This window comes from Balaenoptera musculus, chromosome 4 (assembly GCF_009873245.2).
Source record: "Balaenoptera musculus isolate JJ_BM4_2016_0621 chromosome 4, mBalMus1.pri.v3, whole genome shotgun sequence".
Lineage (NCBI taxonomy): Eukaryota > Metazoa > Chordata > Mammalia > Artiodactyla > Balaenopteridae > Balaenoptera > Balaenoptera musculus.
In genome coordinates this window covers 11,161,563-11,184,063 of record NC_045788.1, presented here as the reverse complement: position 1 = coordinate 11,184,063, position 22,501 = coordinate 11,161,563, and the positions used below count along the sequence as shown (strand labels likewise).

The following is a 22,501-nucleotide window of genomic DNA, read 5'->3' as shown; positions in this document are numbered from 1 at the left end:
TATAATAGTTTGCATCTACTAATCCCAAACTCCCAATCCTTCCCTCCCCCACCCCCCCTCACCCTTGGCAACCACAAGTTTGTTCTCTATGTCTGTGAGTCTGTTTCTGTTTCGTAGATATGTTCATTTGTGTTGTGTTTTAGATTCCACGTATAAGTGATATCATATGGTATATGTCTTTCTCTTTCTAACTTCACTTAATATGATAATCTCTAGATCCATCCATGTTGCTGCAAATGGCATTATTTCATTCTTTTTTACGGCTGAGTATTACTCCATTGTATATATTTACCACCTCTTCTTTAACCATTCATCTATCGATGGACATTTAGGTTGTTTCCACGTCTTGGCTATTGTAAATAGGGTAGTAGCACACATTTAAAATGTACAGTGTGATGGGTTTTAACAAATGGATGTACATTTTGACATCACCCACCAACAAGATACAAAACATTTCCGTCACCTCCAAAGGTTCCCTTATCCCTTCCCAACCATTGATGTAATTCTGTCACTGGATGGGATCTCTTTGAGGGCGAGAGAGTGGGCTCTTGTCCAACACCCGGAAATGAATTGTCCGTGGAGACACCGCACTGACAAAGCAAAAGACTTTATTGGAAAGGGTCCCTTAGGCGGACAGCAGCAGGGTAAGGGAACCCAGGAGAACTGCTCTGCCTCACGGCTCGCAGTCTCAGGTTTTATGGTGGTGCAGTTAGCTTTCTGGGTTGCGGTTGTCTCTGGCCAATCATCTTGCTTTTGCCTTCATTTGGTCCAACTCAGGGCCCTTCCTGGTGCATCCTTCAGTCAAGATGGTTTCCAGCGGGAGGATTTCTGGGGAGACTGGCAAGACATCTTATGGACTGGTGTCTCCTCCGCTTCTTGGCCCCTCCTGGATTTTCCCTGGGTTGGTTGTGGGTCCTTCACTGGTTTTGTGTTCTTTTGAAGCATCCTGAGGTGGGAGACTGAAGCAAAGGTGTTACGGTGCCCCGCCAAGGCAGGCAGTTTTAGTCAATGGCTCCCTAACAACTTCTTACGTTATTGATTAGATTCCTCTTTGCTAGTGTTCCTTGTAAACAAAGTCGCTCAGTCTGTATTCTTGTGTCTTGCTTCTTTGACTTGGCGTGAATTTTGAGTTTTATCCGTATTGTGGAGCCTCTCACTAGTTTATTTTTATTATTTCTGAATTCAGAGTTTTAAGGGAGAGAGAGAGACATTAATCAAATAATCACCTAATTGAGTATTTAATTACAACAGCATTAAGTTAACCTAAGGAGAAGTACACGGGAAAATGCATTACCTTGTTTGTTGACAATTCAATCAATACCATACACTGGGGCATGTATACAGGGTTAATTAAGACTCAGCTTGTGGATATAAATGTTATTAAAAAGTATCACATAAGAATCGTATATCCTTACTTCACTTCCCTAATTAAAAAAAAAAAAGTCATCTCAGATGATGTTGGGAAGCACTGCTCACCTTCTCTTTACACTCAAGAGGGGAAAAATGTTCCAGTAGGCGCATGCGCCCCTCCTCCCAGCCTGGCCGGCAACAGGCTCCACAGTCACTGCCCGGACAGGCCGACTGCGAAGCCGGCAGCCGCTCAGACGTGGCACCTCTTTTGCCTGCCCAATCCCGGGCGCCCCGGCAGTCACGTGCACACGGCACCGCGCAGGCCGGGCCCTGCCCACCGCCCGCGCCTTCCCGCACCCTCCGGCGAGCCCGGCAGCCCAGGCTACCGAAACACCTGCGCCGGCCGGGCTGCGCCTGCGCAGTGTGGCCGGTGGGCGGGACGGGGAATGCGGCGGCCGCGGAGCGAGGCTGCCCGCGGGCGAGGAGTCGGAGTTTTTCCGAGCGGCCGGTCGGCGTCCTCTCTCAGCCGCCGGAAGTGAGCTCCGCCGCTCTTTCCGCGCGGCCCGGGTCCTCGCCCGGCCCCCGGGCGCGCGGCGGTTGGCGGGGGTCCTCGGCGCGGGGCAGCCATGGACTCGGCGGCGCTGGAGCGGGACGCGGTGCAGTTCGCGCGGCTGGCAGTGCAGCGCGACCACGAGGGCCGCTACTCGGAGGCCGTGTTTTACTACAAGGTGGGCCGGGGACGGGTCCAGGTGCCGAGGGGACGGGCGCGCTCGGCGTGGCGGTCCCCCGTCCCGCTGTCCCTCTCGGGGCGGTGGCCGGGCTGAGGGGTCAGGCCTGCTCCCGCCCCAGGGTCCGGCCCGCGGCGGGCTTGGTCGCCGCTTTGGGGTCGGTCCTGGCCGGCGAGTCCCCAGGTGACCGCTCCTGAGGGCGGCGGCGGAGCTGGGCTGTCAGCTCGCAGCTTCTCACCGTCACGGATGTACACGGAAACAGTGCTCACGGAAGAACGCAGAAAGTCAATCAAAGAATAAAACATCGTGTATCCTAGTATCTGACATCTACGTATCTTTGGTTTTCTACGCATGTGTATGTACACACCTTTTTAAAAAAACAAACTTGGATCAGACTGTTTATACTTTTTTAAATCTGTTCTTTTCATTTGAACTTTTAAAAATTTTTGATTTTTTTTAAGGTTTCATAGTATAAACTTGTTAATGATAGATGTATAGTATTCCATTATGTGGGTGTGCCATAGTTTCTTTACAAACTCTTCTGGCCATTTTATGTTCATTATGGATCTTCAGCGTCATAATACCCTTATAGCTAATGCTTTACACGTTTCTTTGATATTTCTTTTGGGTAAATTACTGGGGCCAGAAATATTAAATCAGAGTAGGAGCTCACAGCCCACCCCTGCTCCCCAATCCTGAGCATTTGCAAACACACCCCTCCGGCTCCCCGTGCAGACAGCTGTATCCTCTTGACATTGTCATCTTTTCTTTTAGAAAGAATTCGATAATACAGTAGTCGTAATTTTTTTCCATAAACCTGTATGCTGTCAATAATGTGTGGTTTGCTTTTCTCAGATTAATATTTGATTGCCTTCATTTTATAATCTATATTTAGAGACTTTGGGTGTGTTTCAGAATCATTCTTTTTGGACTTTTTTTTTTTGACAATTTCATGACGGTGGTATTTCTTTAAAAGTAAAACTGTTTTATTAGTTTTGTGAAATACCTGACAAATGTTCATAGGTAAAAATAGTGCCATATAAAATAAATTTTTTAAAGCGAAAGGAAGTACTGTACAGTGCCTCTTGTTTTGCTGTAGGATGACACGCGTGTTGTTACAAAGAATTTCTTTTCCTTGAGAGAATCAGAAAAGTGGTTGTGTTTCTAGGAGCTATTTATGTAAACTGTATCAGATATTTAGTGTTTTCTGTCTTCATGCTGTTCTGTTAGGGATGCCTTCATTGTTAATCACTTTCAAGTGTAAACAAAATGAGCAAAATAAGGTTGATACCAACAATTTAAAAAATTAGTTTTAATATTTACATGTAGAGTTATATTTTCCTCCCCTGAAATATCTGAATTGCAGAATCTGAGGAAAACATATCTTTTCTACCCCCAATTTCCATTTGGATCAAAACTGTACTCATCTTACTGATTTTGTAGGTTCAGGGAAACAACTCCTGCTCCAATAAGTGGATTCAAAAAGTGATGCTCAGTAGATGGCTTCTTTGGATCCAGATAACGAGGCGTGAGGTTCCTTGAAGTGCACACGCTTAGATTACTGCAGGGAAGGTGGTGGTACTTGGGAAAGTCTCTCTGTGGTTCTTGTGTGTGGTAGCGTTGGTCACCCTCCTGGAATGGTGATGGCGAGAATGGAGGCTTTTCCTCGCGAGCACAGCCTAACTGGCTGAGGAAGTCATGGAATAACTGGAAGACAAATCCAGTTTTTCTTAATTAAAATAAGTTTATTTCATACAACTGAAATCTGCCTTAAAATGTGTCCCCCTTTGACAATATTTTCTGTGGAGAAAAAGATTTTCTTTCCACTGTGAGATATTTAACCTTTATAATTTCTGATAACCTTTTATTGATATTTAATTTAATTGTATCAGGTGTTATCTGTTCTAATGTTTTCGAGACTCAGTTCACCTTTTAACAGTGTATAATTTCAAGTCTGACCTATTGCATAAAGAAAAAGGAAAACAGAGAACATATAAATCACAGTTATTCTAAGAAAATACTTATAATCAACCCCTTCTATTTGACTTCATAAATTTTCAACAGTAGGAGGAAGAGAGCATTGAGAACTGAAAAAAAGTAGTAAAGGAATATATAACTCATTTACTTACGAAAAAAATTACTGGTATCATAAAGACATTCTTGTTTTGTCATTCATAGAAACCAATAGTTAGAAAGTGGTAAAGAAAATTCAAATTGTAATTGATCTGTTAGATTCCTTTGAATTCTTTTTTTATTTTTAGGAAGCTGCACAAGCTTTAATTTATGCTGAGATGGCAGGATCAAGCCTAGAACATATTCAAGAAAAAATAAATGAGTATCTGGAAAGAGTGCAGGCTTTACATTCAGCAGGTTGGTAAAGGACTACTAACCATGTCACTGTATTTTTTTTTCTTCTGTCCCATCACATCTTACTTTTCCCCTGTGTTTCTCTTTCCTTTTCGTTTTCATCTTTGATTCTTGATCCTCACTTGGTTGCTGCTCATTTCTTTTTTGGTAATCACATCTTTGAAAATCATAATGTGGAAATAAGTGATAAATCTGTGAAGAGGAACCTTAGAGGTGATATAGTCTGATATCCTAATTTCCCAGAGGATAGAGATGAACTATCTACATTCGAACAGTGTGTATCATTGGCAGAGTCAGTATTAGGACCCTGTTAAAATCTGCTTTTAAACATCTGTCACATGCCCCCTCCTGCTATTAAAATTAAATGACTCCTCCTCTTCAGTGTCTAAAGACTTCAACAGTGGGTTCACAGTCTTTACTATATCGATATCCTCAACCTCAAGACCTTAGCTAAACTCTTGTTTTAAACCATATCTTGGAAAAGGGACATGTAAGCAGAGACCTGGAACAACCTGTAGTTATTTTTGCAAACGCTGTGAAACAAGTTCACAGGCTTAATGATCGCAGTTCTGTTAGAGGTAAGTGGTTCCTGGGGAAATCTGCTGTTCACGTGGTAGGAAAGAAAATGATCATGTATTGACATTTTGTTTTAGGAATGCGTTCATGTCACTGAGGACTCTTTTTAACCCCTTTTTTTCTGTGGCTGTATAATAAAGCCACAAGCTTAGAGGAGTCTTATTCAGCATTCTCTGATGGACTTTGTGCTACTTTCTACCACTCATTCTGAATAGATATGAGCAGTTACAAGCTCATAGTTAGGATAAAGTAGATTTGATTGTTGGATTTCTTGTTATGACAGTCCCCTTACAGACATGGCACTTTTCTTTAAGACAGTGCCCAGAAATTGCATGCATTGAAAAGTGGACTGCCTGTGTGTCAGGGCCTCACTTAATACAGAGTTATACTGATTCATGTATTCAAAATACCATGGAATTCAGAGGCACTTCATTTTCCCAGCTAAGTAAATGAAGTTTTTAAATTTATAAATGTGATGTTTATATGATACTCAGACACAGAATGAGACAGCCCTAATCTCTTGAAGAATGAAAACTTATCAGTGAAACAGAAGTAAAGTTCAAAAAGGATTTTTAAAGCATAATATACATTAAATGTTTTGCCGATTATTCGACCTATTTTGTTCAACAAATGGCATGTAATTTGTAGAGAATTAAATGGTTTACTTAATTATTATTTCAAGCAGGAGAGTCCTTTATCAAATAAAAATCTTGTTCAGAATCCCAATTTTTAAAACAGATAAAGTCTGCTGACAGTCAAGAGACTTCGAGAGGTGGCTTGACTTTAAGGTTGGGGAAAGATAACCCAGTTTGAAATTCACCAGTGTAGTATAAGAAACTCAAGACTTGGAATTAAAAGATCTAAGTTGAGTCCCTACCCTTCCATTGTAGCTGTGAAACCTTAGGCTAGATAGTTATTCTCAATTAGAATTGGTTTTGCCCCTCAGGAGACATTTGGCAATGTCTGGAGAGGTGTTTGGTGTTTATGCCGGGGTAGGGATGCAGTATACTACTAGCATCTGGTTGGGTAGAGGGCAGGGATAGTGCTGCAGGAAAAATCCTATAATGCATAGCACCGTCCACAGCAAAGAATTATCCAGTCGAAAATGTCAGTAGTGCCAAGGCTGAGAAGCCTTGAGCTAAATATTTTAACATTCATTTAATAAATGGGATTAATACATACTTTAGAGAGGTGTTACCGAGGGTTACAGTTTTTAAAAGATCAGACACAATTTTGAGACAAACAAAATTTAAAACTTTTTAAAAAAAGTTTTATTGAGACGTAATTCACATACCATAACATTCAACTTTTTACAGTGTACAGTTCAGTGGTTTTTAGTGTATTCCCAGAGTTGTGCAACCATCACCTCTAACTTCAGAACATTTTTGTCACCCTTAAAGAAACCTCTTAGTCATTAGCAGTCACTCCCCATTCCACACCCTAGGCCCTAGCAACCACTAATCTATTTTCTGTCTCCATGGATTTGCCTATTCTGGACATTTCATATAAATGGAGTCATCAGTATGTGGTCTTTTGTGTCTGGCTTCTTTTATTTAGCATAATGTTTTCAGGGTTTATCCATTTTGTAGCATGTATCAGTGCTTCATTTCTTGTTATGGTTAATACACCATTGTATTAATATACCACATTTTATTTATCCATTCATCAGTTGGTGGACATTGGCTTGGTTCCACCTTTTGTCTATTATTAGTAATGCTGTTATGACCACTTGTGTCTAAGTTTTTGTGTGGGCATATGTTTTCAGTTCTCTTGGATATATACCCACAAGTAGAACTGCTAGGTCATATGGTAGCTTTATGTCTAACTTTTTGAGGAACTGCTAAACTGTTTTCCACAGTGGCTATACCACTCTACAATTCCACCAGCAATGTTCCATTTCCTTCACATCCTTATCAACACTTGTTATTTTCTGTCTTTTTTTATTTTAGCCACCCTAGTGGGTATAAAATGACATCTTATTGTGGTTTTGATATGCACTTCCCTGATGACAAATGATGTTGAGCATCTTTTCACGTGCCATTTGGCCATTGAATATCTGCTTTGGAGAAATGGCTATACAGATCCTTTGCCCATGGTATAAGTCAGGGTTCTCCAGAGAAATAGAATCAGTAGGATGGACATAAAGAGATTTATTATGAGGAATTGGCTCATGCAATTATGGAGACTAAGAAGTCCCACTGTTTGCCCTCTGCAAGCTAGAGACTCAGGAAAGCCAGTGGTGTGGTTCAGTCCAAGTCCAAAGGCCTGAGAAGTAGGGGACCTGATGGTGTGAGTTCCAGTCCGAGGTCAGAAGACCAATGTGTCAGCTCAAGCAGTCCTGCACTGAGGGCAGATTCTCCCCCTCTGCCTTTTGTTCTGTTCAGGCCCACAGTGGATTAGATGATGCCCACCCACACTGGGGAGGGCAGTCTGCTTTCAATGTCAATGCAAATGCTACTTTCATTCAGAAACATCCTCACAGGCTACCCAGAAATCTTGTTTAGCCAAATAGCTGGGTAACCTGTGATCCTGTCAAGTTGACACAAGTTGATGACATAATCATCACACCCATTTTAAATTGGGTTTGTCATTTTATTGTTGAGTTGTAAGAGATCTTTATATGTTCTAGATGCAGGTCTCTTATGGATACATATCTTTATATTAAAAACAAACAGAAGCACTTATTTCAAAGAGCAGTAAAAATATAGCTTATTCTGGACCCAGATGAATGGGAAACAGCATGCATTTTATTATCAAGGCCTAGTATATTATATAATTATTGTCTATACTGAATAAAAATTTAAATTACCTTAAAACATAATTGAGTTTCTTTCGATTTAGTCTTTTCCAAGTTTCAGTTTTGTTTTTTGTGGGGAGAACTCCTATGTTTTATTTTTTAAATGAAGAAAGTGCTGGTAGGGACAGAGAGAAATTCAGGGGAAATTTTTTTAAGGATTTTTTTTTGACCTTGCTAAGCTTTTTAAATGAAGGATTATAGAGTTTTGGTAAAGAATGTATTAAAATGGTATGTTGTTCCCTGGATACATATATAGGTATGTGGCTTTCTTCCTATGCTAGTTCTTCTATGTGGCTTTTTTTCCTATCCTAGTTCAGTCAAAGAGTGCGGATCCTTTGAAATCAAAACATCAGTTGGACTTAGAGCGTGCCCATTTCCTCGTTACACAAGCTTTTGACGAAGATGAAAAAGGGAACGTTGAAGATGCTATAGAACTGTATACAGAAGCTGTAGATCTCTGTCTGAAAACCGTATGTATAATAGCTACAAGTTAAGTTTGGTGGAATTATGCTAAGAAATTTCTCCCCTTACTAGTGAGTTTTACTTAACAATTTCTTAAAGAAAAAAAATTATCCTGTTATTATACATGTAACTAAGTTACTCCTCATTAAAAGATAGTGAAGAATAGAAAATTAATAATGGACTTTAACATCTTGTTAAAAATTTGACAGTATTGAGATTGAGTCCCTTGGCAATTGTTTTTTAAATTATAAGTACCATTTTTGACCTTTTTATACCCCTATAACTAAAATTAACTTCTTATAGGAAGAATTCACCATCACAATCTGTGAATTTAAAATAAACTTCCTTGGGGAGGGATAAATTAGTAGTTTGGGATTAATAGATACACACTACTGTATTTAAAATAGATAAACAACAAAGATGTACTGTATAGCACAGGAAACTATACACAATATCTTGTGTAATAACCTATAATGGGAAGGAATCTGAAAAAGAATAGATATATATGTTTAACTGAATCACTTTTCTGTATACCTGAAGCTAACACAACATTGTAAATACTTCAATTTAAGAAAAAAAAAAAAGGGAAAAAACAACTTTGGTTCATCACAAAAAAAATAAAACTTCCCCCTTTTTTTCAATTTCATACACTAAGAAATAAGTTAGTGGTTTGGGAGAGCTTTATTAATTTGCAGTGTAGAGGCTATATGTTGAGCGGTTTTTACTGCTTCCCGAGGAGCCCGGTGGGCCTGTTAGCTCTCCGGGGCATCTAGTGCGTAAGAGTAGCGCATTGACAGGAGCATGTGACGTGGTAGAGAGTGGTGTTCTCAGCATTGTTCAGAGGGCCGGCTCTTTGTCCAAGGTCTTTTATTCAGAGGAACTATCTAGCCTCATTTCTGTAGGTACCTGAGTCTACGGGTAAGTGCTGGGTTTTTTTGTTTTTAATTATGTAAGTTTCAGTGCACAGTACGGCATTATAATTCGACATCTGTATGCACAGCAAAGTGATCACCACCGCAAGTCTGGTTACCTTCCATCCCCATACAGTTGACCCCCTTCGCCCATTTCACCCGTCCCCCAACCCCCTTCCCCTCTGGAAACCACTAATCTGTTCTCTGTACCTATAAGTTTGTTTTATTTTGTCTGTTTATTTGTTTTGTCTTTTAGACTCCACATATGAATGAAGGCATAAGGTGGTTGTCTTTCTCCTGCTGACTTATTTCACTTAGTATGGTAGCCCTGCTCTTCTGGGGTTCCTGCTGCCAGGCCCGTGGCACTGTGATTATACGGTTGTGTTCACCCGAATTAAGTGGTGTTAGGGTTTACCTCAGCGACGAGTTTTCAACACAATTTAAATGATACCTTTAAGGACAAAAATAAAGTGTCTTGGTTTATTCTCTCATAATTTTAAGAAGTGTAATGTTCATTGTAATTTTTTTTTTTGCTTAGAAATATCATGGATCAGGCAAATTAATAATTATGCTTTGCAACATCTGTCTCTCTTTCTCTTAAGTCTTATGAAACCGCTGATAAAACTCTGCAAAACAAACTGAAGCAGTTGGCACGACAGGCACTAGACAGGTGAGTTTTGGTCCCTCGAGTTCTTATCTGTGGATGGCAGCGTACTGTGTTACTTCAGTGCGACAGGTTTATATGAATGTGTGGTGGAGCTCGTGGTAACAAACCTGAGATCCAGAGCAAAGCTGCCTTCTTCCTCTGAGTGAATTTACCCCTCTCTAGTTCCCTGCTGCTTTTTTCTACATGTCATTTTGGCTCATTAGATGGTGAACTCCTTAGGGGAACAGAGAGCATCTTAGTGTCTTCATCCCTGCTTTAAACTCAAAAAATAACAAATGAGTCAAGAAATATTTTATTTAGTTTTTGCTGTGTCTAAAACAAAAATGAGGTATTTGAAATGGAAGACTCCCTTCTGTTGTTTAATATCAGACTTCCAACGAGAGAACTTCCAGAGAGCCTTCCAGAGCTACTACTAGAAATGGAGAAACAGAGTGAGCCAGCCGTGCAGATACCTCAAATTATACATGTGTGTATCTCCCTTAACTCTTTGCTCAAATGTCAACTTTTCAGTAAGGCCTGCCATCACCATTCTGTTTAAAATTTAATCTCCTCCAGTACTTTCATCCTGCTTTGTCTGTTCTAATATTCTTTCCTGTAGCTCTTACTGTTTTCTAAGGTATATGAAATTTACCAGTTTATCATATTTGTTATCAATGTCTGTGTCCCTTCTAATCCCTGTCCCCCAAATATAAGCTCTTTGAGGACAGAGAATTTTGTCTTTGTTCAATGCTGAAACCAAGCACCTAGCAGAGGGCAGACATACAATATGTGCTCAGTAGATATTTGTTGAGAAATAATGAATGTATTTGCACAAGAGAATTATACCTCTTGTATAGACAAAGCATTGTAGGCAAAGGAAAAGGGTGGAATGGCATTTATAGTTATAGCACGAATTAATAAAATATCTCCTTTTGAGGCTCAGACTAGGTAGCTGTGCTACCCCCAGCCCTTCTTTTTTATTGAGGTATAGCAGTTATCCCTCCTTTTCATTACCATCAGCTAACATTTAGTTTGTTTCTCCAAATTCATGAAGTTATGGGCACTCGACACATAGCTATCTTCTCCATTTTTACTTCTTTCCCCAGTCAGAATCATAGATGGCTTTTATTACCTATGTGGGTAACCCATCTAGTACTCTTCTGAGTGCATCCTCAGCGCAGGGGCATGGGTCAGTCATGGGATCCTTTGAGGATCTCTTCTAAAGAATGGACACGCTCTACGGAAAAGATAACGTAACATTTTATTTGCATATAATTTCAGTGTTAACAAGACTCATATAAGGACCTTAGATTAAGAACTTCTGTTTTTAGCTTGTTAGTTCTTTGACGGAATAAAGTCAAAATTCCCTTAAATACCATGTGAGGCCTTCTGTGATCCAATCCCTGCCACTGGTCTCATCTCCTGCTGCCTCTCATTTGTACTGTTACAGGGGCCCCGTCCATTCTTTTGAAATTACCTTAGCTTGTTACATGTTTGCTCATGCTATTCACTCTGCTTAGAACCCTTCCTTGCTCCCCAGGTGGATTCTTCTGCAGCTCAAATGTCAATTTGGAAAAATGTTCCCTGACTCACCCGCTTCCCATCAAGTCAGTAATTTCTACCGTGCATTCACTCGCATAGAGTACTTCCAGCCTCGCATCTCACTTTTGATGCAGCTGTCTCTCTCCCCACAACACTAGGAGCACCTTGAGAGTAGGGTTTGTGTTCCGTACATTCTTGTATCCCCCTTACTTTGCATAGGATCTGACATGCAATAAGTGCTCAATTAATGTTGTCAATAAAATGTTGTTTGCAAAAATACTTACCTTTGGGAGTAGCATAAGTAGTGAACTGTTGACTAGTATGTAGGAATTTTATATACTAATTTTACATTAGGGATGCTTGACTGGTTCTTGAAGTAAATTTTATGTTCTGGAAAGCTTAAATGTGAGAAGAAAAACTAGAACAGTTTTTCTGTACCTCTCTCTATTGTAGAGCAGAAGCATTGAGTGAGCCTTTAACAAAGCCATCATGCAAAATCAAGGCAACGAATATTAAACCAAAGCCACCTCCAGTGAGAGCACATTTTCCACTAGGAACTAATCCCTTCCTTGAAAGACCTCAGCCAGTTATAAGTCCACAGTCATGTGATGCACAAGGACAGAGATACACAGCAGAAGAAATAGAAGTTCTCAGGTAAATAAATCAGTTTATGATTGGTTGTAATGAACAAAACCAAGTTTTGTTAACATAATCAATGCAGGTAATGTTACTCATTAGGTTTGCTGAGTTGTAGTCACATCTTTGGTATAATGTGTCGTGCTGTTATGTAATTATAAATTATGTTGTCACATGGTCACAACTTGAAATGGTTAAAATTTCTTCTAATATATTTTAGTATTCTCATTTCCACTAGATGTATTTTTTTCTGAAAATCTAGCATTCTTCAAAATTGAGTAATAAAGGTTATGGGGCAAAGTAGAACTATGGCAGACCATTCATCATCTCTTCCAGCTTGTGACCAGAGCCCTAATTGTTACCTTGAAATAGCAGTCTAGGCCAGAGTCAGCAAAGGGCAGCCTTAAGCTATGAATGGTTTTTTTACATTTCTTTAAAGGGTTGCAAAAAAGAAAACAAAAAAACCCAGAATATGTGACAGAGACCTCACTGCAAAGACAAAACTAGATACCGTCTGACCCTTTACAGAAAAAGTTTGCCAACACCTGGGCTGGGAAGCCAGCTCAATGTCTGGAAGCAGCCTCAGGGGATATTAAAAATACAAAAGAACAGGCTGTGGAAATCCTTGATCGCTTTCTGAGCCGGTGCAGCTGCTCTTCACTTGGGCTTTGAAGGAGATCAGCCTGCTTAGAGCTGCGCGCGTCATGAAGTTGCTCTTTCTGGTTTGCTGGAATTGCGCTAGAAGGGCTCCTTCCTCTTTAGCAGCCACCTGAGGGCATTTTTCTCTCTTCCTGCTAAAGATTTTAATTCTACTCCTACTAATCTGGCTCTCTTTGCCTAGAAAAAAATGCATATGAACAAGCACAATACAAAGGAGGACAGAAAGAGTGGTTTTGGACCTGAGAGACAAGTTAGTAACAGTCCAACACTTTGGCTACTCAGTGTCCACATGCTCCCTTCTGCACACGTTTGAAATTCCGCACTACTACAGAACAGCTCTGTGTTTCTACCTAACAAGATGCAGCTGTCCTTCATACAAGTGAAAAGCTCTCACCATCTCAAGATGAGGGTACACAGATGTTATGTTCATCACCCGCTGTATTAATTAGTCCTCCAATTCAGTCATTGTCTCATTGTATATTGTTACCTAGAGAGTAAATTGTGAAGTTACCCTGCAACTCCTTCTAAAGGAAAGGAGGGAAAGAAACAGAAGGAAATAGCTAATATATGCAAGTAAACATATAAACAAAACAGGAAGAGAACATGCAAAACTACTACAAGTCACATTTCTTAAATTTGTCAAGAGGCTGTAACTGTTATCTGTGCCACTACCTTCTTCACTACCCATTCCTTAGTCTAATAACCAGGAAATATAAAGAACATATTTCCCAGAATTGTAAATGTTATGTTTTCTAAATCCCCAAATAACTAAGCAATTGCTTTCTCTCTTTGGGCTTAGGAAACAATTCACTTTGTGTCCTGGTGACACTTTCAGTACCTCTAGTGTAGCCCTATCTTGAGACAGTTGTTTTGTTGTAAAGGATGTTAGTCTTAAAAGAATAACTCTGATTGAATTGAATTGGATTAGTTATTTTCTGGTATTCAACTATTTCGTGAAAATTTTGTTCAAATAAAGTTATCAACATTACATGAGGTGGTGAGTTTAATTTTATTACAGTACCATACCTTGTCATTTAAATTTTAAGAAGTTTAAATAAAATTGGTAATTAAGGTAGACTTGAACATCTACTTTAGATTTTTTTCTTGTATTTTATAGGACAACGTCAAAAATAAATGGTATAGAATATGTTCCTTTCATGAACATTGATCTGAGGGAACGTTTTGCTTACCCAATGCCTTTCTGGTAAGTAAGCACTACTGCAATGTTTACTTTCAAAATTATTTTGATTTTTCAGTACTTTTCCCATCCTCTAGAGTCCAATTAAATCCATAGCCTTGAAATTAAAATGCGTAATAAAAAAATTCGATTGGGAAGGAGGTGTGGCAGCATCGCGAGAGTGCCTCCGACCCTTCCCTGGTGACGGGGCGCGCGCGTCCTTTTGCCTAAGGTTATACTCATAGTGTCTGACGTGGTACCTGGCACAGGGTAAGTAGTGGGTAAATATTTGCCCAGTTGGTGTTGGATCACAGCAGAAAGGCAAGTCAGCAGAGATGTTGAATGGAAAGGTGGAATAGAATGACAGGGTTGTTGTTTACTAAGAAGATCCAGTTCAAGAAGAGGATTCATTATGAAAGTGTTAGCACAGCCTGCCAGGACAGTGGCAGCTTATGTCAAGAACCTTAAAACCATTGTTTGTTTCAGGACTCCCAGCTTCTAGCCTTCCCAAGGAAACTAAAATTCGGTCAAAGATGTATATGATAAGAGCATTTACCAAAGTGTCTGTTACAGCAGAAAATTATTGAAACAAAGTTGGTATCCAGTGATATGGGAGTGATTAAATAATGGCATGCCCATATTATTATATTACATAGTATGCTCTCCACAAAAAATAAGTCCAAAGAATATAGGGAAAACGCTTGCGATATATGAATTTTAAAAGATAGAAAATTATATATAACATCCAAATTTTATTTTTCTTTTCTTGTGTTTATAGATATATAGAAAAACATGATGTTAAGTTATACATCAAAATGTTTATAGTGGTTATCTCTAAGCAGCAAAATTAGGTGATTTACTTTTTAAAACATTTTTATTTTTCAAAATTTCTGCAGTGAGCATGTTATATTGTATTTATTATCAGAAAGCATCAGAGAGTTGAATGCTTATTGTGTACAGAATATATAAAGACTATAAAGAACAAAAGAGCTGCTCTCTCATTTCTAGTGTTTTGCTGTTCTTGGATAGGCAGAAGTTAAACATCTCAAAGTCAGTAAGTTATCAGCATAACGTTTTCCTTAGGCACCCATGTGATGCTAGTGACTGATTTGGATCTAGGAAATGTTTATATCTAAGACGCTTATAGCACTGATGTTAAGGGTACAGAATCCAGACCCACGCTCTCCACTGCAAGTTTTTTAATCTGTCTCAGATTTTAAAGTAATAATAGAATCCACCTCATGGTGTTACTGTGATGGTTAAATGAGTTAATAAAATATAAAGCACTTACAAGGGTGCTTGTTCTGTAGCAAGCGCTATATAATAAGGATTAACTATTAGAACATAATTATTTTGTTAAATACTAAGTTATATTACATAATTCGGCTGTACATTTCAAATACTTTAAAAATGTTTATACCCCTGTGACCAGTGATTTCAGTTCAAGAAACCAATTCTAAAAAATATTTACAGGTCTAGTCGAAGATTTATATAAAAGATGTTCATCAATATTATTATAATTATGAAAATGTGAATCAGTTATTCTAGAATGCTCTTAAATGGTTATATCGAAGTAGAGATATAAACTTCTGTTTATAAGTAGTTCCAGTCTTTGTGTAACAGATTGAGATAAATCATATTTTTAGTGCTCATACAACAGAATGTCCCTAAGAAGACTTTTGTACAATCATGAACAATCAAGTTTTCAAGAAATTAAGTAACATGGGAAAATGCTTACAATGTAATGGAAACAGAAAAATATAACTGTACCAACTCCCTTAGTTTAGGCATGGCATTTGTCAGAGTTGGGATTTTACATTGTGTGTGTGACCCCTTGCTCTGTGCTTGTCCTCCACATGGGACCATAAGCTGCATGAGGACAGAGAACGTGTGCCTGTACAGTGTCTGGCATGTGGCAGGTGCTCAGTGAATACTTAACTGAGTTAATTAAATTTTAAGAAAAATCAAGTAAAATTAAATGCTCTAACTGGCAAGATTTTTCCTTTCTTGTTTTCTGGATTATTTTACAGTAAGAATAATCGGAAGAAAAAGTAACAGTAAACATTTTAAAATTCAGAGATAGCAGACTGATGGCTAAAAGCTCCCCAGTGTATGAATCTTTGGTTAGAAAGATTGGGTGACTAAATTTTTTTCTTTTCTGGTCATGTATTATAATAAACATTATATTTATAAAATATTTTAAATATTTTTAAAGTTCTAAGAAATAAACATTGAATTTGTTAATTTAGTGGTGACTTGAGAGAACAGATATTAAGGAGTCTTGGATTTACTGAATTCTGGTTTATATGGCAGGTTAGATTTGACTCAGCCTTATTTTTTCTCCTAAAAGTTTTATGATAGCTGTCTTTAAATTCTTCTCAATTCACCCAACTCACTGTCTGTTTAGTCAGGTCCTGATATTACACAGGTACCAAAATGTTGCCTAGAACACCAGTGGTTCTATGAGATGTATGAGATGATCATCAAAAAAGTTTGAGAAGTGTTATATACCATATTCTGCTCTAAGAGAGTTCCAGTAAACATTGGCTTATTAAAGGTTTAGAGATGTCCTTCCAATGAGAAAAACCAATACTTTAACGAGGAGTTTTCAGATCCCATCTGACCACAAAACTCTCTCTCTCCTAATGTCTATCAACAGTCTTTTTTTAAAAAAAAGTTATATTTTTTCGGTTTGCATATCATACAACTTATATTATCCTAGAAATCTTTTGAAACCCAAAGATTTGTTGCCCTTGCTCTAGAAGCAGCTTGAAGAAAGGTAGATTTTTAAAATTTTGTGCTGTACGTCAATGTTACAGAAATATTACACAGTATATTCCTTACACAGTGTGAGTAGAGGGTAATGGGTAAGATGGTGGATTTGGCACCAGAGACCTGGATTCACATACCCTTTCTTCTTCTTAGCTCTACGACATTGCAAGTTATTTAATCACTTAAAGCTTTTTCCAGAAAATTTGCTTTAATAGAATTGTTTTGAAGATTAAATGAATAATGTATGTAAAATACTTTTGTGTGATGCCTGGCACATGTTTATTACTCAGTAATTAGATACTCTCATTATTAACCTTGCAGAGAAAAGTTTGTCCAGAGCCAGCGTAAAGATCTATAGCTTCCTCGGTCCTTTTGAATGAATCAGATTGTATTGTTGTTAATGGCTCCATTTTACTGAAACTGAATTTCTTGAATATAACCATGCTAAATTAAAGTCTTAAAGTATATTCTTAAAATAAATATAAAAGAGTTTAGGTTGCTCTTCTGTTTTCAGTTTTCTATGTACATTTTTTTTAATTGAAGAGGATAATCAGATTGGATTCAAGGTTAAGTGTAAAGAGCCAAATTTGACCAGAGGGTTTTTTTAGGATTATATAGTTTAGCTGTGATCACTATACCAAAAAAAATTCTCTAGGAAATTTAATTTTGCTTTTGAGTCATCTTTTAAGATTAATTTTATCATTATTATTATTATTTAATTTTTGTTATCACCTCAGTGATAGATGTGGCAAGCTACCATTAGCACCTAAACAAAAAGCTACATTTTCTAAATGGGTACGACCAGAAGACCTCACCAACAATCCTACAATGATTTATACTGTGTCTAGTTTCAGCATAAAGCAGGTAAACTTTTATTTTGTATAATTTTATATAAAAAGCCAACATTTTAAAGTAATTTGAATATGCATTTGCCTTTTTTTCTTAGATTTTTATTATATATTTAGATGCGTTAGTATAATTGGAAAAATTATTCATCCTGCATACTTTGACTTAGACATACTGAGATATGATAACTGTTGAACAATTACAGATTTTTATATACATCCTATTTATTGATATGTGCTTGTGGATGAGAAAGTTGAGAATCTGAATTTCACCTTTGATAAGAGAATAGATATGAAAGATAGAAAGGTATTGGGCTTATTTAAAACACTTCAGTGGTAGAACAACTCTGTGACTTTATTGTAAACTTTATTAATGACATTTGAGCATTGAAGTCACAGATGTTTTCCACACGAGTATAAAAATAATGGTCCTGAAATACTATGATTCAAATCTTTTGATGTGCATATTCATTTTAATTGGTCATATTATAGTAAACCAACTTTTTAAAAATGCCCATAATTTTTTGTCATTAAAAAGAGTGTGATTCAGTTGAGTATGCTTTTTATCCATGTAGGAATGCTTCATCCATATTTAATTATTCTAAATTAACTTAATTGAAATACTTTGTTTTTCCTAGGATTTGTTGGAACAAACTACGTGTTAGTTGGCGCTATGGCATTTCTATTTATTATTTTCCTGTTCAAGCAACAGTCAAGATATTTAGTGTAAAAAGTTAGGCTCTAGATGCAATGCTTAAATATTGTGGTAATGTTGAAATTGCATGAATAAATGAATGTATTAATAAATTCTTATTAACAGACAATAGTATCAGATTGTTCGTTTGTGGCATCACTGGCTATCAGTGCAGCTTATGAAAGACGATTTAATAAGAAGTTGATTACCAGGTAAAATTTTATATTTGTCCCTTTAGCCCTTTTCATAGGATTGTCTCTTAACTGGAAATTAAAAGCTTGGGCTTTATCTGCACAGAAAGTGAGGAGGGCATATCACTTAGAATATTAGGGCCCTTGTGTGTCAAGCAGATGGTTTGTGAGTGTGGAAAGATTTGCTAAGACAGTCTAAGAACATATGCACATATAGTTAGAATAATATAAACGAAATAAATATGTTTTGAAATAAATGAAATTGGTCAAATTAAAATCATATTTATAATTGCACTGTACTGTATAGTAGCCATAAGCCATATGTGGATATTACATACTTGAAATGGGCTAGTCTGAATTCAGATAGGCTATAAGTGTAAAATGGATCAGATTTTGAAAACTTAGCGCCAAAAAATGTCTCTTGGAAAATATCTCAAATTTTTATATTTATTATTTATTGAAATCATAATGTTTTTGATATATTGGGATAAAATAAGACTTTAAAATATAATGTATGAAATATAAAATAACATTTTTGTTGGCTAGAACTGCTTTAGAATGTACTGAAATGGTACTGGGAAATACTTTTTCTTTCAATTTTTAAAAGTTTCATTACCTTAAAATTATTCATTGTAAAAATTAAGCATTATAATTTTTTTGTACAACTCTTCCTGAGTGGTTTTTGTTAAGTCCTGAAAGTACAAAGATGAATTAGTTACAGACCTTAGTTTCAAGCCATTTGCCATTGGATAAACAGACCATGTAAGTAAATAATGTGCAGTTTGTGAAAGAAAATTGATACTGATAGTTTCTACAGGTTTCTTACTAGATAATTTTGTGTACTTTATCGGAGTTCTGCTAACTTTATCTCTGTCAGAGTTATAATTTCCTTAGTTGTGGTTAATTGAAATGGTCTTCTCTTTATGTCTTGGGGACAAAAGTAGATTATTTTAACTGGCTTAAAATATATCCACTTAATAGAAAATTTATTATAGTATATAATTAAAAACTGAGCATTTTTCAGAATATTGTAAAATATATGCTCTGCTGTATGATTGCAATAAGATATTTTCTTCATTTATTTATATTGAATAAGCACTTTGACTAGGGTACAATTCTTTTTCTATTACAGGCCTATTATAGACAAATATTCTTATGTTTATTTTTATAAAATCTCTAAGACAATAGCATATGTTTAAATAAAATGTAATAGTCTGCATAGTAGTTTATATTGAATATTAATGTTGGTATTTCACTATTTCTTTTCCTCATTAAAGCATAATTTACCCTCAGAATAAGGATGGTGAGCCGGAGTACAACCCATGTGGAAAGTACATGGTAAAACTTCACCTCAATGGTGTCCCTAGAAAGGTGAATGTTTCTCCCCATATCGGCCCCTTCTCTCTTCCCCACCTTTGGCTCTTGAGTAGAATCATTAAGAAATGTTATTTGTATAAACATTTTACAAGTCAGTTTAGTTGATTTTGACTCTGTGATATTATACATATTTCTACAGTAAGATCATCAGTAATAATTAAAAATAAAAATCATGACAAGCATAAAGTCTTTTAAAAAATGGGTTTGGGAAAATTTATAGAAAGTTCCCAGAAGTGACATTGAGCTAATGATTGCTAATGCTTAAAATGAATTTTAATCTGTTGTTAATTTTCTTTTTGATTAAAAGGATATCAGACATACTAAGTCTGTTAGGTCAGAACAATTTAAGTGTACAGTCATAAATTGAGATGTAAGATACCTTTAATATTGTTTTCCTTTGTGAAATATATACATAGTTTTTAATTGCACATCTTGGGACTTCCCTGGTGGCGCAGCGGTTAAGAATCCGCCTGCCAGTGCAGGGGACACAGGTTCGATCCCTGGTCCGGGAAGATCCCACATGCTGTGGAGCAGCTGGGCCCCTGTGCCACAACTACTGAGCCTGTGCTTTAAAGCCCATGAGCCACAACTACTGAAACCCGCACGCCTAGAGCCCGTGCTCCACAACAAGAGGAGCCACGGCGATGAGAAGCCCGTGCACCGCAACAAGAGTAGCCCCCGCTCACGGAAACTAGAGAAAGCCCACGCGCAACAATGGAGACCCAACGCAGCCAAAAATAAATTTAATAAATAAATAAATAAATAAAATAATAAATTTCACATCTTTAACTTCTTTAAGGATTCCGAACCATGTTGTAAGGGCCTTGTGTTGTTAGGTTTCTCTAGCTCCTTTCGACTCACGGAAGTCCAGGGATCATCATTAGCATCACCTGGGAATTTGTTAGAATTGCAGAATTTAGGCCTCATCCTGGACTTGCTGAATCAGAACATGCATTTAAACAAGATCCCCTAGTGATTCCCTTGTGAGAAGCTGAGAAGTTGCTCTGTAGTTGAATGATAATCAAACTGTATTGTGCACAGGATCACCTGGAGAGCTTGTTAAAAAAGATTGCTGGACCCCATCCCTAAAGTGTCTGATTCAGTAGGTCTGCGGAGGGGGCCAGAATTTGCATATCTGACAGGTTCCTAGGCGATGATGATACTGTTGTCTGAGAACACCCTTTCAGAACCACTGCTCTAGCTGATTTCTTAAAAACTAAACAAAATTATTGAGGATGTGGTTTTTCTGAACTATAATTTTTAGATAACCTCTTGTTTAAAGAATCTTTCAAAATGCAGTTGCATACTTCTTCTGTTAATATTACATAAAAATTCTTATCCTCTTGTTTCCCAAATCACTCTATAATGTGAATTAGAAGCCGTATCTTTGTGGCGATTACTTCTATATTTCTGTACTATTTAAATGTATTTTTTAGCCATAACATTTTACAACTAAACACAGCATGAATCTTTCTGCAGGTTTAGGTTAATATTGTTATTTAGCTTAATAGTGAGAAGCCCTTTTGTAATTATTTTAGATATAGTATACATTTCTAGAATTTCTAACAATTTTGCTGGTAGATCCATAACATTTAACCAACCAGTTGGCTCAAAGTTAATACCTGACAGGGAGATTAACTTGTCAACCTGAAGAAAGACATCACAAAACATTTTATAATTGATCAGATTCTAGAAATATGAAACTATCATTACCTTAACAATAGGCATAGCATGCCTTTTATTTTATCAGTATGAAAGGTGTGGAGGTTTTTTTGATAGAAAGGATTTTAAGATATTTTGTACCACCTAAGGAAATTAATGTTCTCTTTCTCCAGGTGATAATTGATGACCAGTTACCTGTGGATCATAAGGGAGAATTGCTCTGTTCTTATTCTAACAACAAAAGTGAATTATGGGTTTCTCTCATAGAAAAAGCATACATGAAAGTCATGGGAGGATATGATTTCCCAGGATCCAATTCAGTAAGTAGTAAGATGATCCAGGCACAGACTTTTGCTATCTGATATGATTATTTCAAGTTCGAAAGATTATAGATGATATATTTGGTTTAAATGAAAACATTATCAGCCCCTGAAAAATGTTGATCAATCACCTTATCATGGGAGTACATATTTTCTTTTGTAAGATTATATTTGCACATTGTATAGATTGGGTGTTCAGGAAAGCCTAGAGTGTATGTGTCTACTGTTCTGGTGGGATATATGGCCAGTTAAATACAGTGTACCTTTCCAGAGAAGCCTCTGCAGATCAAAGGGATATGTCATATTGTCATCCTTGTATATTTTTTTTGATTTGTAAATTCAGGTTCAAGGAGTTTGGAGTTAGTTTTTCCCAACCTTAACACAACTTAACCTGTAAAATCAAGGTATGTGCCAGTGTCCTTTAGTTGTAAACCACTGGCCTTATGCCAGAAATTATTCAGACTAGCATGACTTTGAATTATAACACTAATCAGCCTGTTGCCTTAGAAAGGTATTTACCCTTTCTTAGCCTCTTTGCTTGTCTGTGATAGGATAATACCCACCTCTCAAGAACTGTAAAGATTAAATGAAGTAATATATGCAGATCACCCATTATTCATACCTGGTTAGTATCCTTGCCTAGTACCCAGCCTCCTTCATCCTTCTGGTTCTTATAATGCTAGTCAAAGAATGTATAGTTCATAGTTAAAGGTAATAGGATGTTAAAATTTCTTCCCAGCCTCCATGTTCAGTTGCTCTGTCCTTCACATATTTTTAGTTTAGCTTTC

At 37.2% G+C, this 22,501-nt stretch overlaps 1 protein-coding gene across 2 annotated transcripts in view; it reads left to right on the top strand.

The window, feature by feature from the left end:
* The first annotated feature begins 1,721 nt into the window (after positions 1–1,721).
* The window catches only part of CAPN7 (calpain 7), a 38,286-nt gene continuing 17,506 nt past the window's right edge, over positions 1,722–22,501 (top strand). Inside the window, exons 1-10 of one of the 2 annotated variants that reach the window (XM_036850368.1) lie at positions 1,722–2,078; positions 4,340–4,448; positions 8,131–8,288; positions 9,794–9,861; positions 11,833–12,033; positions 13,793–13,879; positions 17,362–17,488; positions 18,290–18,375; positions 19,632–19,725; positions 21,567–21,713. In XM_036850368.1, the coding sequence (XP_036706263.1) occupies positions 1,977–2,078; positions 4,340–4,448; positions 8,131–8,288; positions 9,794–9,861; positions 11,833–12,033; positions 13,793–13,879; positions 17,362–17,488; positions 18,290–18,375; positions 19,632–19,725; positions 21,567–21,713 (1,179 nt within the window). In that variant the 5' untranslated portion in view covers positions 1,722–1,976. The remainder of the gene's footprint in view (positions 2,079–4,339; positions 4,449–8,130; positions 8,289–9,793; positions 9,862–11,832; positions 12,034–13,792; positions 13,880–17,361; positions 17,489–18,289; positions 18,376–19,631; positions 19,726–21,566; positions 21,714–22,501) is intronic. The other variant, XM_036850367.1, reaches the window with a different exon arrangement.